At 48.6% G+C, this 12,063-nt stretch overlaps 1 protein-coding gene across 1 annotated transcript in view; it reads right to left on the bottom strand.

Moving 5' to 3' along the window:
* LOC119962740 (centromere protein J-like) overlaps positions 1-12,063 on the bottom strand; it is a 168,038-nt gene that overhangs the window by 130,431 nt on the left and 25,544 nt on the right. Inside the window, exon 3 of the mRNA XM_038790792.1 lies at positions 5,260-5,404. Coding sequence (XP_038646720.1) covers positions 5,260-5,404 — 145 coding nt within the window. The remainder of the gene's footprint in view (positions 1-5,259; positions 5,405-12,063) is intronic.

The raw sequence follows: 12,063 nt of genomic DNA, 5'->3' as shown, positions 1-12,063 counted from the left end.
TCAGAAAGGTAGTGATTCTAAACAAACCTTTTGGACTTTAACCTGGTGTTGTAAGACTTCTTACAATACTTCAAGTTCAACCTATGTGACTGCTGTCCATTGCTCACGTGCCAGAAAAATCACCTGCAAAGCAACAATAGCAGTCTCACAAACAGAGTTGCAACTTGTCCAAACAACGGTTCTATCGTGGCAGCGTTACACATGCCAGACAGAGGGCGCAATTCTACCAAACCTGTTTATCAGCACAGCGTTTGCAATAATAATCTTTTTTTTTACTCTACAAGCCAATTCTTAGTTCCCAGCTGAGCAGTGGAAAAGAGGAGTGGCATGGATGACCTCGAGATGGGAAGGTTATGCAGAAAGTGACCCTCATTGAGTTGAGGTGGCAAGTCAGCAAGAAATGAAGCTAAGCTGCAGGCAAAGAAAGGCATGTTTCTGGATCAAGGCTGGTTTTAGAATCGAAGAATGATAGAACAATACAGCAGTTTGGTCCAATGACTCTTTTTCAGCTCTTTTGACCAGCAATCCAGTTAGTCTCACTCGCTGCTCTTTCCCATTTCTTTTTCCTCCTTCAAGTATTTATCCAATTCTCTTAGAAAGCTACTATTGAATCTGTTTCCACCACCCTGTCAGACAGTGTGTTCGAAATCCTGATCAATCATTGAAAAAAAAAATGTTTTCCCTTGTAAAATCTGTGCTTTTTTCCTAATCACTCAAAATCTGTGGTTTCGATCCTTCAGTCATTGGGGACAGTTTATCTTTGTTCTGTCGAAACACTTCATTGTTTCAAAAAACTCAATCATCTCTAACCGGGTTTGGCGAGGGAATATATCCAGGAAGAGGAGCAGAGCAGATCTGAGTTGCAAGCCCACAAGAAAGATGTGGGTCAGATCAGATCATTTTGCAAAGTTAATAGGTACCATTGATAGGCCTGCATTACTGTAAGATAATTAATTATAAATTGCCATTCCTCTAGACATCTCAAACTAAAATACTCAGGTAGTACTCCAGCTAGAAGAAAGTTATTACTTCAGATATGACTAGCAACACAGAAAAAGACGCATGACAAATGGGAAGTGCATTAAAATGAAAGGTGTTTAATGTTATAATAATAACTGATTTCATCTGTGGGAAGTGCACCCAACTCCAGCTCCTCAAAAACCGTGTTAGGGACCTGGAGCTTGAGCTGGATGAACTTCGGATCATTCGGGAGGCAGAGGGGGTCATAGATAGGAGCTTCAGGGAAGTAGTTACACCAAAGACTGGAGATAGATGGGTAACTGTAAGAGGGACTGGGAAGAAGCAGTCAGTGCAGGGACCCCCTGCGGTCGTTCCCCTGAGTAACAAGTATACCGTTTTGGATACTTGTGGGGGGGACGACTTACCAGGGGTAAGCCATGGGGTACGGGCCTCTGGCACGGAGTCTGTCCCTGTTGCTCAGAAGGGAAGGGGGGAAAGGAGTAGAACATTAGTAATTGGGGACTCAATAGTCAGGGGCACAGATAGGAGATTTTGTGGGAGCGAGAGAGACTCACGTTTGGTATGTTGCCTCCCAAGTGCAAGGGTACGTGATGTCTCGGATCGTGTTTTCCGGGTCCTTAAGGGGGAGGGGGAGCAGCCCCAAGTCGTAGTCCACATTGGCACTAACGACATAGGTAGGAAAGGGGACAAGGATGTCAGGCAGGCCTTTAGGGAGCTAGGATGGAAGCTCAGAGCGAGAACAAACAGAGTTGTTATCTCTGGGTTGTTGCCCGTGCCACGTGATAGTGAGATGAGGAATAGGGAGAGAGAGCAATTAAACACGTGGCTACAGGGATGGTGCAGGCGGGAGGGATTCAGATTTCTGGATAACTGGGGCTCTTTCTGGGGAAGGTGGGACCTCTATAGACAGGATGGTCTACATCTGAACCTGAGGGGCACCAATATCCTGGGGGGGAGATTTGTTAGTACTCTTTGGGGGGGTTTAAACTAATTCAGCAGGGGCATGGGAACCTGGATTGTAGTTTTGGGGTGCGAGAGATTGAGAGTAGAGAGGTCAGGAGCACAGTTTTGACTTCGCAGGAGGGCGGCAGTGTTCAGGTCTGTGGTTTGAAGTGTGTCTATTTCAATGCCAGGAGTATACGAAATAAGGTAGGGGAACTGGCAGCATGGGTTGGTACCTGGGACTTCGATGTTGTGGCCATTTCAGAGACATGGATAGAGCAGGGACAGGAATGGTTGTTGCAGGTTCCGGGGTTTAGGTGCTTTAGTAAGGTCAGAGAAGGGGGCAAAAGAGGGGGAGGTGTGGCGCTGCTAGTCAAGGACAGTATTACGGTGGTAGAAAGGATGCAAGATGGGGACTCTTCTTCCGAGGGAGTATGGGCTGAGGTTAGAAACAGGAAAGGAGAGGTCACCCTGTTGGGAGTTTTCTATAGGCCACCTAATAGTTCTAGAGATGTAGAGGAAAGGATGGCGAAGATGATTCTGGAAAAGAGCGAAAGTAACAGGGTAGTTGTTATGGGAGACTTTAACTTTCCTAATATTGACTGGAAAAGATATAGTTCGAGTACATTGGATGGGTCGTTCTTTGTACAATGTGTGCAGGAGGGTTTTCTGACACAATATGTTGACAGGCCAACAAGAGGTGAGGCCACTTTGGATTTGGTTTTGGGTAATGAACCAGGCCAGGTGTTAGATCTGGAGGTAGGTGAACACTTTGGAGACAGTGACCACAATTCGGTGACCTTTACGTTAGTGATGGAAAGGGATAAGTATACCCCGCAGAGCAAGAGTTATAGCTGGGGGAAGGGCAATTATGATGCCATTAGACATGACTTAGGATGTGTTGGTTGGAGAAGTAGGCTGCAAGGGTTGGGCACACTGGATATGTGGAGCTTGTTCAAGGAACAGCTATTGCATGTTCTTGATAAGTACGTACCAGTCAGGCAGGGAGGAAGGGGTCGAGCGAGGGAACCGTGGTTTACCAAAGAAGTGGAATCTCTTGTTAAGAGGAAGAAGGAGGCCTATGTGAAGATGAGGCGTGAAGTTTCAGTTGGGGCGCTTGATAGTTACAAGGAAGCGAGGAAGGATCTAAAGAGAGAGCTGAGACGAGCAAGGAGGGGACATGAGAAGTCTTTGGCAGGTAGGATCAAGGAAAACCCAAAAGCTTTCTATAGGTATGTCAGGAATAAAAGAATGACTAGGGTAAGAGTAGGGCCAGTCAAGGACAGTGGTGGGAAGTTGTGTGTGGAGGCTGAGGAGATAAGCGAGATACTAAATGAATACTTTTCGTCAGTATTCACTCAAGAAAAAGATAATATTGAGGAGGAGAATGCTGAGACCCAGGCTATTAGAATAGATGGCATTGAGGTGTGTAGGGAAGAAGTGTTGGCAATTCTGGACAAGGTGAAAATAGATAAGTCCCCGGGGCCGGATGGGATTTATCCTAGGATTCTCTGGGAAGCCAGGGAAGAGATTGCTGAGCCTTTGGCTTTGATTTTTAGGTCATCATTGGCTACAGGAATAGTGCCAGAGGACTGGAGGATAGCAAATGTGGTCCCTTTGTTCAAGAAGGGGAGTAGAGATAACCCCGGTAACTATAGGCCGGTGAGCCTAACGTCTGTGGTGGGTAAAGTCTTGGAGAGGATTATAAAAGATACGATTTATAATCATCTAGATAGGAATAATATGATTAGGGATAGTCAGCATGGTTTTGTGAAGGGTAGGTCATGCCTCACAAACCTTATCGAGTTCTTTGAGAAGGTGACTGAACAGGTAGACGAGGGTAGAGCAGTTGATGTGGTGTATATGGATTTCAGTAAAGCGTTTGATAAGGTTCCCCACGGTCGGCTATTGCAGAAAATACGGAGGCTGGGGATTGAGGGTGATTTAGAGATGTGGATCAGAAATTGGCTAGTTGAAAAAAGACAGAGAGTGGTAGTTGATGGGAAATGTTCAGAATGGAGTTCAGTTACGAGTGGCGTACCACAAGGATCTGTTCTGGGGCCGTTGCTGTTTGTCATTTTTATAAATGACCTAGAGGAGGGCGCAGAAGGATGGGTGAGTAAATTTGCAGACGACACTAAAGTCGGTGGAGTTGTAGACAGTGCGGAAGGATGTTGCAGGTTACAGAGGGACATAGATAAGCTGCAGAGCTGGGCTGAGAGGTGGCAAATGGAGTTTAATGTGGAGAAGTGTGAGGTGATTCACTTTGGAAAGAATAACAGGAATGCGGAATATTTGGCTAATGGTAAAATTCTTGGTAGTGTGGATGAGCAGAGGGATCTCGGTGTCCATGTACATAGATCCCTGAAAGTTGCCACCCAGGTTGATAGGGTTGTGAAGAAGGCCTATGGTGTGTTGGCCTTTATTGGTAGAGGGATTGAGTTCCGGAGCCATGAGGTCATGATGCAGCTGTACCAAACTCTGGTACGGCCGCATTTGGAGTATTGCGTACAGTTCTGGTCGCCTCATTATAGGAAGGACGTGGAAGCTTTGGAACGGGTGCAGAGGAGATTTACCAGGATGTTGCCTGGTATGGAGGGAAAATCTTATGAGGAAAGGCTGATGGACTTGAGGTTGTTTTCGTTAGAGAGAAGAAGGTTAAGAGGTGACTTAATAGAGGCATACAAAATGATCAGAGGGTTAGATAGGGTGGACAGCGAGAGCCTTCTCCCGCGGATGGAGGTGGCTAGCACGAGGGGACATAGCCTTAAATTGAGGGGCAATAGATATAGGACAGAGGTCAGAGGTGGGTTTTTTACGCAAAGAGTGGTGAGGCCGTGGAATGCCCTACCTGCAACAGTAGTGAACTCGCCAACATTGAGGGCATTTAAAAATTTATTGGATAAGCATATGGATGATAAGGGCATAGTGTAGGTTAGATGGCCTTTAGTTTTTTTTTCCATGTCGGTGCAACATCGAGGGCCGAAGGGCCTGTACTGCGCTGTATCGTTCTATGTTCTAATAATAATCTTTATTGTCACAAGTAGGCTTACATTGCGTTGAAGTTACTGTGAAAAGTCCCTAGTCGCCACATTCCGGCACCTGTTCAGGTAGACAGGGAGAATTCAGAATGTTTAAATTACCTAACAGCACGTCTTTCGCGGCTTGTGGGAGGAAACCGGAGCACCCGGAGGAAACCCACGCAGACACAGGGAGAATGTGCAGACTCCGCACAGACGGTGACCCAAGCCAGGAATCAAACCTGGGACCCTGGCGCTGTAAAGCCAGAGTGCTAACCTATAGTAACATCCAATGTAAGACAGGCTTTACTCTTACCTTTCCTCTAGTCCCTCTGTTTTCTTGGAATTTCTTTTAATTCCAAATGGAGTGAAGGCACGTTGCTCAGTTCCTTGTTCACCTTTCTCCTCTTTGATTGGTGAAAGATTTCTCAGACAGGTTTCATCCTCAGGAATACTCTCATCTGCAGAAATGACAGAATTTTATTCAAACAAATTTAAGTGGTTAAAACACCACTATAGTTACTTTCATGAGGAAATAAAACATGGTTTTGGACCAGTTACAGATATGTTTGAGCAATTCATGTGCAGAAAATTAGTTTCAGATTTGATAGTTCTTGGATGGGGAATGGAACAATTTACTTGCTTTTCCCATTCTGTATCCTATGCTGCATCCTGTTGTGTTGTACAGGGCTGAAATGTGGGCTTTGGGAAAAGAGGACATTCAAAGATGAGAAAGATGTGAAATGTGATTCTGGAGGTTGAAGCGGGTCAGTTGAAGAGAAAACAAGAGCAGTGAGTAGGATGGTGAAGGAGGAAAGATCACCAGTCAATATCATCAAGAAAAGGTGACAAGGTTGGATTGGTTCTTTCTAAGAGAACTTGCTGAAGGGAGTTTAGAACATGGGAACAAACATTCTATAAGGGAGATTGACAAACGGCAATCATGGGATTTTTGGCATAAAACCTAAGCTGCTAAAACTTGACTGTGCAGGACATCCGGTGATGGCCATGGTGTGAGCGGTCGCAAACAGGGCAGCTCCTGCTTGAAGGCACAGAAAAGAGCTCTTTATACCCGCTATCGGGTGGAATTTTGATGAAAAGGTGTAGGATGAAGGCTGGAGGAGTAGTTCCCCCCAGAAGTGGCATGTCCGCTGGTTACCAAACCTGGCAGATGATGGTGAGAGACCTGGCAAAAGTGTTGGCGGAAACCTGTGGCTCAGCAGCCGGTGTAAGGATAGCTGAGGGGGAAGGGCTGGTACAGGGTGGAAATCCCCAGATGGAGCAGTTGATGGCTTTTATTAAGGAGAAATTCCGCCAGCAGAGGTAAGAAATGCGGGAGGATCGCTCGAAGGCTGCCGAAGGAGCTGTGGCAGCCCTGAAGAGTTTGATGGTATGGATGGAGAAGTACTTGGAGTTGCAGGGGTCACAGATTCTGGAAATCGAAGGAGTGATCTCATGCCACAGCGATTGTGTGGTGGCTCTGGAGGCTGAGGAAGCGCTCCTAGGAGACCTTTGTAAAACGTTGAGGGTAAAGGTGGAGGAGCAGGAGAATTACCCCGAGAAGGCAGAAACTGCAAATAGTGGGCTTGCCTGAAGGAGTGAAAGGTGTGAGTGCCACAAAGTACGTCTCGAAGATGCTGGAGGGTCTGGGGCGGAAGGGGTGCTAGATAAGGCCCCTGAAGTGGACCGACCGCATAGGTCCCTGAGGCAGAAGGCGAGAGCCCCGGGGAGCTGCTGCAGGTGGTGATTGTGAGACTCCACAAATTGGTGGAAAAAGAGAAGATTTTGCGTTGGGCCAGGGAGAAGCGTACCTGCGAATGGGAGGGGAGCAAGGTCTGAATTTATCAGGACGTCGGAGACGAGTTGGCGAAGCGGCGGGCAGGGTTCAACAAGGCCGCGACTTCATTAAGGAGCATAAACGGGGGGGGGGGGGAGAACTGAGTGGACAATGCTTGGGAACCAGGGTGCTGCCACTTCATATTGATTGGGAACATGTTTGAAGTGGGGTAGGGATTGGGGGATTTTGTCCCCTCGGGGTTGGAGGGAGTCCTTTCCCGGGGTTGCAGTTTACCTTTGGGATTGTAAGGGGTGGTGGGGGTGAAGAGTTTATGTGGGGATAGATGTTCCCAACCCCCCACTGTTTTATAGGACTATTTGTGTAGAGCATTTGGGGGAGGCAGCCTGGAGTTTAGGAGGAGTCTTTGTTTGGGTGGGGAAGGGCAAGGTCAGCGGGGAGCCTTCTTCCTTGAGCTGTGGAGTGGGGGGTCATTGGGAGGTGCCTTTGATCAGGGGCTGCCACGCTAACAAGTAATGCTGATCAACAGAAGTGAGGTGGTGGGGGACAAGGTCGTGGGGTGGCAGCGAGCTGTGGGGGGGGGGGGGGGGGTAGGGGGAAGGGGAAGGAGGGGGGTGGAAGCTTGTTGCAACGTGGCCGGGGGCGAGATGACATGGTCAGAGAAGGGGGCCATCTGGGATGGGCGAGGTATAGGGTGGAATTAAGGGGGCTGGAATTAATTGGGGACGATGACGGATGGTAGAGAGGATTTGCAGCGTAAGCCTCTGGTAAGGCTGGTAACGTGGAAAGTCCAGGGACTGAATGGTCTGGTTAAAAGGTCGCGGGTGTTCACGCACCTCAGGAGCCTGAAAGCAGGGGGTGGTCTTTCTGCAGGAGACACACTTCCACGTGAAGGGCCAGGTTAGATTAAGGAAGGGGTGGGTCGGGCAGGTTTCCCACTCGGGGTTTGATTCAAAGTCGTGGGGAGTGTCGATTTTAATGAGCAAGAAAATGGGATTTGTGAGTTCGAAGGACGCGAGGGATCTGGGTGGGAGATATGTGATTGTGAGTGGGGCATTGGAAAGGACATCGGTGGTGTTGGTAAATATGTATGATCCAAATTGGGATGATGTGAGTTTTATTAGGGGGTTTCTGGCAGCGATCCCAGATTTAGCCACACACTAGTTGATCATGGGAGGAGATTTTAACTGTGTCCTTGAGCCTAGGGTGGCTCGTTGGAGCCCTAGATCGATGGGTAGGGTACGAATGGCAAGGGAGCTGGGGGGGGGGGGGGGTTTATGGAGAGGATGGGTATGGTGGATCTATGGCTCTTTCAGAACCCAGGGGGAAGGGAGTATTCCTTCTTTTAAAACGTCTATAAGATGTATTCGAGGATTCATTACTTTGTAGTCAGCCGGGAGATTTTGGTTGGGGTGGAGGAGGCCATGAGCCCTACTGGCTGGAGATTCGGTTTAGACCGGGATGAGAGCAGAGGCCGGGGTGGAGGTTTGATTCAGGGTTGCTGGCGTATGGAGATTTTTGTGATAAGGTGCGGCCGATGATTAAGGAGTATGTGGAGCAAAATCAGAATGGAGAGGTGTCAGCGGATATTTTTTGGGAAGCACTGAACGCAGTGGTCCGGGGGGGGGGAGAATTATTTTGGTTAAGGCTCGTACAAATACTGAAAGGAGGGAGGAATATGACTGTCTAGTGAGTGAGAAAGTGGAGGTGGACAGGGATTATTCGAGAGTGCCCACTGCGGAGAGATTGGCGAGGAGGAAAAAGTTACAGGGGCAGTTTGACAGGCTGACAACGGGGAGGGCAGTAGGGCAATTGCATAGTGCAAGGGGGGTGCAATACGAGTATGGGGAGAAGGCGGGCCACATGCTGGCACACCAGCTGCAGAGGCAGGCCACGTCCAGGGAAATATTGAAGATACGGACTGGGACTGGGGATGTGGTGTCCGAGCCAGGGAAGATAAATAAGGCATTTAAGGAGTACTACCAGGGACTGTACAAGGCAGACCAGGGAGGAAAGGAAAGGGACATGGGGAGGTTTCTGGACGAGCTAGAATTTCCCCAGGTGGAGGAAGCAAAGAGGCAGGCATTGGAGGGGCCCCTGGGGCTAATGGAGGTGCTGGTATAGCATCCTGGGGTATGAAATCAGGGAAGGCCCCTGGGCCGGATGGGTACCCGGCAGAATTTTATAAGGAATTTGCGACAGACCTGGCACCACATCTGCTGGGGGCATTTACTAAAGCGCTGAAGAGGGGGAGCTGCCAGAGACGAGGGCACAGGCAATAGTCACACAAATCCCGAAAAAGGGAAAGGACCCGGTGGAATGTGGGCCATGTAGGCCTATATCACTATTGAACACGGATATGATATTGGCTAAGTTGTTGGCAGGGAGGATGCAGGATTGTGTCCCGGGGATTGTTGCAGAGGATCAAACAGGCTTTGTGAAGGGCAGGCAGATCGCAAGTAATATAAGACGGCTGTTGAATGTAGTGATGAATCGTCAGGGGTTCTGGTACCGGACGTGGCGGTGTCCATGGACGCGGAGAAGGCATTTGATCGGGTGGAGTGGCGGTACCTGTTCGAGGTTTTGGGAAGGTTTGGATTTGGGCCGAGATTTGTGGCATGGGTGCGGTTGCTATATGTGGCACCAAGGGCGAAGGTGAGGATGAATTATATGAGTTCGCGAAGCTTTTGACTGAACACAGCGGTACAGGCAGGGATGCCCGCTGTTGCCGTTGCTGTTTGCGCTTTAATTTAGGGGCGATGCCATTGACGGTAGTGAGGGATAGATTTAGGTATATGTTAATTCAGGTACCGAGGGAATGGACTGATTCTATAAGTGGAACTTAAGGAAGTTGGTGGAGGAAGCCAGGGGGGATCTCAGGAGGTGGGATACATTGCACTTAACGTTGGCGGGGAGGGTCCAAGTGGTGAAAATAAATACTCTGCCGAGGTTCAACTTTTTTTTCAGGCTCTCCCAATCTTTATACCAAAGATATTTTTCAGAAATTGGACATGATCATTTCAGACTTTGTATGGGCGGGGAAGGTGCCAAGGGTCGGGAGGACCCTGCTACAGAGGCAGAGACAGCAGGAGGGGGTTGAGTTGCCGAATCTGCTTCATTATTATTGGGCGGCAAAGGTGTCTAAGGTGCGGAGATGGTGGGAAGGAGAAGGGGTAGAGTGGGTTAGGATGGAGGAGGAATCTTGTAAGGGGTCCAGTTTGAGGGCTGTAGTGGCGGCAGCATTGCCAATGGTTCCGAGTAGGTATTCAGGGAGCCCAGTGGTGCAGTCTACGGTGATGATATGGAATCAGTTAAGGAGGCATTTTAGGGTGGAAGGGATGTCGGTGTTAACTCCGTTGTGCGGGAATCATGGGTTTGAGCCGGGGGGGGGGATGGATAGTGTATACAGGAGGTGGAGGGAAGTGGGGCTGGTCAGGGTGAGGGATCTATATTTAGAGAAGGATTTGCCAGTCTGGAGGAGCAAAGGGAGAGGGTAGAGCTGCCGACGGGTAGTGAGTTTATATATCTACAGTTTAGGGACTTTGCGCGAAAGATCTGGAGGGGGTTCCTTAGGTTGCCGGGATACACCCTGCTGGAGTGACGGCTGCTTCCAGGTGTGGATGGGGAGGGAAGAATTGGGAATATATACAAGTCGCTGGGGAGAGCAGGGGGCGAAGATCAAGGAGGAATGGGCAGGGGAGTAAAAGGGACCTCCTCTTGTGCAAGGATGAGCCTGATACAGTTTAAGGTGGTGCACAGGTGCATATGACTCGGGCAAGAATGAGGGCAGCAGATGAGTGTGAGAGGTGTGGGCGGGGGCCAACAAATCATGCGCACAAGTTTTGGGGTTGTGAAAAATTGGGAAGATTCTGGGTCTTAGCCAGGGTAGTGGAGGAGGAGGTGGACACGGACTCTTTGGTGGCGATATTTGAGGTTTCAGAGAACCCGGAGTTCATGGAGAGGAGGAAGGCCGATGTCGTGGCCTTTGCCTCTCTGATTGCACGGCGGCGTAATTTTGCTGGAGTGGTGGTCAGCATCGCCGCCAGCTTGGTTGGTTGACCTGTACGACTTCCTGCGGTTAGAGAAGATAAAGTATGAGTTAAGGGGCCCAGTAGGGGAGTTTGAGAAAAGGTGGGGGATGTTTGTGACCGTGTTTGAGGGGATGTTCCCGGGATGTTTATTCGCTGTAACCTGTTTTGATACATGTTTATAACAAAATACATTTTTTTTTAAATTGACTGAGACAGACTCATCTGAAAAATCTAATGAATGGGAGATGAGATCAGGGGAGAAGAGACAGTGAGACATATGACAATGCGATTAGGGAAAGACAAGATCAGGCGAATAAGATGGAAAGATACTAAAGACAAAGCAGCTGGTCATGTGAAGGTTTTTGCATGCTTATAATAAATACCACCCATTTGAACAAGACATCTGACTCTCGAGGTGTTTTTTGGGTACCAGGACAAGCCCTGACCCTTTCAAGTTTTATCAGCTTAGGTTTGCAACAACTATCGCTTGATCCTCATTCGTCAGTCCCCCTTTACATTACGAACATACAAATTAGGAGCAGGAGGCGGTCACTCGGTCCCGCGAGCCTGCTCCGCCATTCAATAAGATCATGGCTGATCTGATTGTAACCTCCTGCCTACGCACAATAACATTTCACCCCCTTGTTCATCAAGAATCTATCTACCCCCGCTTTAAAATTATTCAAAGTATACTGTTTCCACTGCCTTTTGAGGAAGCAAATAGAAACTGAATATTGCATACAGGCTTTTGAACCAATGATGTCTCTAGTGCTGTGTTTCTGCTTTTCACTGTTCTAATATTTACCCTTTTTCAGTAATTATCTAATTACTTTAATGAAAAGTACTTGTAGGACTGCATTTCTATAGGCTCAGAGAGACTCCATGGGGGGGGGGACGGGGGGTGGGGGGGAGGGGGGGTGGGGGGGCGGTGAAGATGGCAGCTGGGTCCTGTTTATGGATCCTGACCTCATTACCAAGGATTATGATTTTCATGAGAAATTTTAAAAGTGCAGATTGGGTTATAAGCTCACACCCTGTACTCCCAACCTCGCTTGTCCCTTTGGAGGGATAGACATGTCCTAGTCCTCCAGAATTTTCATGGAGTCATGCCAGGTTTTGAAAGAGTCATGGTTCACAGTACCTCAGGGGTCTTGTCACCATAGTCTGCATGAGGGAATCTTTTGAAAGTTAAGTTCATGAGCACCCCCCCCCTCCCCCCCCCCAATGCCAAGTTATAGCCCCACCCACCCCATTGCGCCTCATGTCTCATGCCAAAGTATGGCCCCCAACCAAT

Source organism: Scyliorhinus canicula, chromosome 1 (genome assembly GCF_902713615.1).
Source record: "Scyliorhinus canicula chromosome 1, sScyCan1.1, whole genome shotgun sequence".
NCBI classification, from domain to species: Eukaryota; Metazoa; Chordata; class Chondrichthyes; order Carcharhiniformes; family Scyliorhinidae; genus Scyliorhinus; species Scyliorhinus canicula.
The sequence above is the reverse complement of the archived record's forward strand: the minus strand, read 5'-3'. Positions and strand labels throughout refer to the sequence as shown.